Source organism: Sodiomyces alcalophilus, assembly GCF_042370955.1.
Source record: "Sodiomyces alcalophilus JCM 7366 unplaced genomic scaffold ACRALscaffold_4, whole genome shotgun sequence".
NCBI classification, from domain to species: Eukaryota; Fungi; Ascomycota; class Sordariomycetes; order Glomerellales; family Plectosphaerellaceae; genus Sodiomyces; species Sodiomyces alcalophilus.
This window is the reverse complement of record NW_027263535.1, coordinates 3,863,779-3,867,620: the sequence shown is the minus strand read 5'-3', so window position 1 is coordinate 3,867,620 and position 3,842 is coordinate 3,863,779. Positions and strand designations below refer to the sequence as shown.

The window sequence follows — 3,842 nt, the reverse complement described above, 5'->3', positions numbered from 1 at the left end:
CTTACCGATATAACCTTCGTAAACCTAAGGTATAATACATAGGCCGATTTCAAACTCCCTACAACAAATTTACTTGCTTATGCACCATTGTCTCCACTACCCACAACTCGAACTCGCTTTCTCACCACCTAGTCTCCGGTCATCCCTATTTCCTTGATTGATTACCAGTTTCTCCTGTCTCCTTGGGCCTTTAAATTTGCAACAGCGATGTCGCGAGGCGGAACTACCTTGTACGTCACCGGCTTTAGCCACGGCACTCGAGCCCGGGACCTTGCCTACGAATTCGAACGGTATGTCAACCACGCATCAATCAACATCGCTTCATCGTCATCGTCGGCCCCTTCGCCTCCTTCATGCGCCCCATACGAGAGCTCTTCCCCTTCCGCGCCGCCGAGTCTCTTCTTCCTAAAACCTCCCCCAACCGGCTTCGGCTGTGCATTGTCTCCGTCCTCGACTCCGCCTTCGACTGCGCCGTCCCAGTACCAATCCCGTTTTCGCCCCAACCCCCCGCGCCGTGTGCCAGTCGCCGGTATTTCTATTATGACCACGCGTGCCACAATGTGACAGCATTGCTGCCAACACCCCTCTGAGACCCTCATCGTTCGATCTTCATCGCTGACACCAATGGCTCTGTTAGCTATGGCCGCCTAGTCCGATGCGATATCCCAGCCCCTCGATCTGCTTCTAGCAGACTGTGAGTACACTCCTGTCGCTGCAACCTAGCCTAGCCTAACCCACGTTAGGGGTACGGTAGCTGGTAAGATAGTCCCTGTTATGATGCTAACCCGAGTCCTTGAATTAAAGGTTCGCCTTTGTCGAGTATGAAGATCGCCGTGACGCCGATGACGCCTACCATGAAATGCACAATAAACGGATTGGTCGCGATGACATTTTGAAGATTGAGGCAAGCAACGATACTCTCCCCCTTAATGATATCCTTGTCTCACGTTCCAGTAGTGGGCTCGGACGCCTCCGTCTGCCTCGTGGCGCTTTGATTCTGGTCGTGACCGAGATCGAGCTCCTCGACGCTCACCTCGCCGTGGCCGCTCTCCTTCACCTAGGCGTAGCACTCGCGATTACTCCCCTCCTCCCCGCAAAGACGACCGGCGCGACCGTGACCGTGATTATGATCGCGATGTTCATGACCGGCGCGACCGCTCACGCAGCCCTGATCGACGGTATGTCCTGTGAATCGACGAAACTTGCTTCACCTGGTACCGCCGTAACTGACCAGTCCTTTGTGACAGCGAGCGTGATGTTAAAGATGACCGTGACGACCGGGAACATCAGGAGAACGGCACTAACGGGGACGATCGCAAGGGTAATTCATGAGTCTTGAACATTATTTCGCATACCCTACTGACGCTGGTGTAGCTGTCGACAGCCCCCCTCCTGCTCACGACGATCTCGACGTCGCGGAGTAATAGGTAATACTGGCAAGTCGAGTCCCTCGGTCAGCGTAGGATGTATTCGGGCGTCCGCAAGAGACCTTTGTTCCTTTGGCCACATTCATCTGGCTCGTTGAATCCTCACCTTCAGTGGGTTTAGTCTCGGCATGGGCGATTTCTGCCACCTTTTTCGGATCTCGATCGATTGACCAACTCGCGTTTTTCGACACTGGCGGAACGGGCGAAACGGACGGCGTATCTTACCCGATGCAATGTAGAACAGTTTTAAAAGCTCCGGGGTACCGGCGGAAAATTGTGTCATAACCGATGATGCTAGATACGACCGGGCCTTAGTATTTCTAGGTCGCTTCTCATATAGTCATTGAAACGTAGGCTCGTTTCTTTATCGGTTCCTTCTGTCGTTGCGTCATCCACGACAATGCGGCGAGATGGATCGGGCTCCTCGTCACTAGCAATCACATGATTCAGGTAAGCGGAATCATATATGCATTTATAGTTTCGGTACACGCTGGCAGTGTCTAACTCGGGAAGATATAAGGGATGTAAACATGGCTTTGTCTGTTTATAGATTTCTACGGGGTTATACCAGATCTCGCTTACTAGCTCTAAGTTATAATATACATTTATAGCTTGCTTCTAGGCCCTGTTCGATTATTATAACTAGTTATTATAATTATAATAAGATATAATAATAATAATATATGAATATACTTAGCTATAAGCGGCTAGTTATAAGTTATTTATAAAGTAAGGCCGAATAATTAAATTATCTAGAGGCAGGATATTCTGACTATACTATTTAGATATTCCGACTATAGTTCTAATATAGGCCTACTTTCTTCCTATTTTGGAATAACAGACATAGCTACGGTTATAAACCACTCTAACGCCTTTTAACGCCTTTTAACGCTTTAAAAATCAATTTAATCGCTTAGATTAATTAAAGACAGTAACTAAAATGTTTTTTTTTGACTGCTTGATTAAAGCCGATCGTAGAAGAAATAGCTCCGCGACCTCTTCCAGAACCTCTTCCACGACCTCTTCTACGACCTCTTCCACGCCTATGCCCACGCCCACGGATATCACCTTATTGTTATTATTATTATTGTTGTTGTTCTAAGGCAAGGAAATAGGTAGTAGAAGCGTAATCGCGTTATTAATTAAAGCAGATTAAGGTTAGGCGTAATAATAGCTTAATGGGTTGAATTAGCGGTCGTAACTTATATGTGTGTGTGTGTGTGTGTGTATGTATATATGTGTGTGTGTGTATAGTCTAGGACGTAAAAGTTAATTAATCGGAAAAGTGGATCCACTAGAACTATAGTCGGCATATCTAAGTAGTATAGTCGGAATATCCTGCCTTATTATCTAAGAATACCGGTATTTATACGCCTCCGGTTTATTATTTATTATCCACTTAATCTATTTTTGTAAGGTTATATGACCGTGTGTATAAGTAAGATCTTGGCCCTATATGCTACGTACCTGTACCTCACGATAAGCCTTAATCTCTGTAATTAAAACCAGATATCTTAAGCTACTAAATCACTACTATTTCTGCCTCTGTATTTATTAACCCTAAGGCATTAAGAATATATAATATCCTTATACTAGGTACCTTATTATATATTACGTAATCCCGATACCCTAGTTATATAACCTTATTATACACCATATAATCCTAATACCCTAGTCACGTAACCTTATTATATACACTATATAATCCTGATACCCTAGTTATATAACCTTATTACACACACCATATAATCGTAATGCCCGAGTCACGTAACCTTATTATATATACCACGTAATCCTGATACCCTGGTCACGTGACCTTATTATATATACTATGTAATCCTGATTACCTACTTTAACGTGTATAGGTACGTAATATTTACAGCCAAGATCTTACTTATACACGCGCTCGTGTTACCTTCTTACTTAGGGTTAAGTGGATAGCAAATACCGAACAGGGGGCGTATAAATACCGGTACTTATTATCTAAAGCTAAGGAGAAAAGAAGGAAAGGGGAAAACTCTATAGGTGCTTATAACTTAAATATAATATCGCGGCGACCCGCTAGGAGTATGCTATGATTAGTTAGAAGATCCGGTGCTTTACCGGATTATCTCTACGGGGTTAACCCGTAATATTACCCCCTCCCCCCTTAGTAAGCCGTTAACCTTTAGTATAGGTTCGTAAAGCGGTATTATTCGATTAAACCACGCCTCTTTATTAGTTAAATAACGCCTTTTTACTAATTAAATAACGACCTCTGCTATAAATAACCTTTTTATTTATTAAAGCGCACTTAAGGCGAGCCTTTATAGTCGTGCGGTTAATTAACGTTCCGTATAGGGATATAGTTATTATTTATAGTCGGGTTATAGGGTCGTTCCTACTATATAAGGAGCCCCGGTAGCGTGCTTTCCC

At 44.3% G+C, this 3,842-nt stretch overlaps 1 protein-coding gene across 1 annotated transcript; it reads left to right on the top strand.

Moving 5' to 3' along the window:
* ACRALDRAFT_1063863 (uncharacterized protein) lies at positions 1-2,096 on the top strand. Its single transcript, XM_071016867.1, has 7 exons — positions 1-290; positions 638-694; positions 805-904; positions 958-1,178; positions 1,248-1,321; positions 1,375-1,877; positions 1,948-2,096. The coding sequence occupies exons 1-6, from the start codon at positions 208-210 to the stop codon at positions 1,422-1,424; spliced, it is 585 nt and encodes a 194-aa protein (XP_070875153.1). The 5' UTR covers positions 1-207; the 3' UTR covers positions 1,425-1,877; positions 1,948-2,096.
* Positions 2,097-3,842: the final 1,746 nt, after the last annotated feature.

Excerpts from the sequence above, each read along its gene's own strand:
- ACRALDRAFT_1063863 (XM_071016867.1), top strand. The coding sequence starts at position 208 with ATGTCGCGAGGCGGAACTACCTTGTACGTCACCGGCTTTAGCCACGGC. Across the intron at positions 695-804 it reads CGATCTGCTTCTAGCAGACT|GTTCGCCTTTGTCGAGTATG; the intron begins GTGAGTACACTC and ends CTTGAATTAAAG. Across the intron at positions 1,179-1,247 it reads TCACGCAGCCCTGATCGACG|CGAGCGTGATGTTAAAGATG; the intron begins GTATGTCCTGTG and ends CCTTTGTGACAG.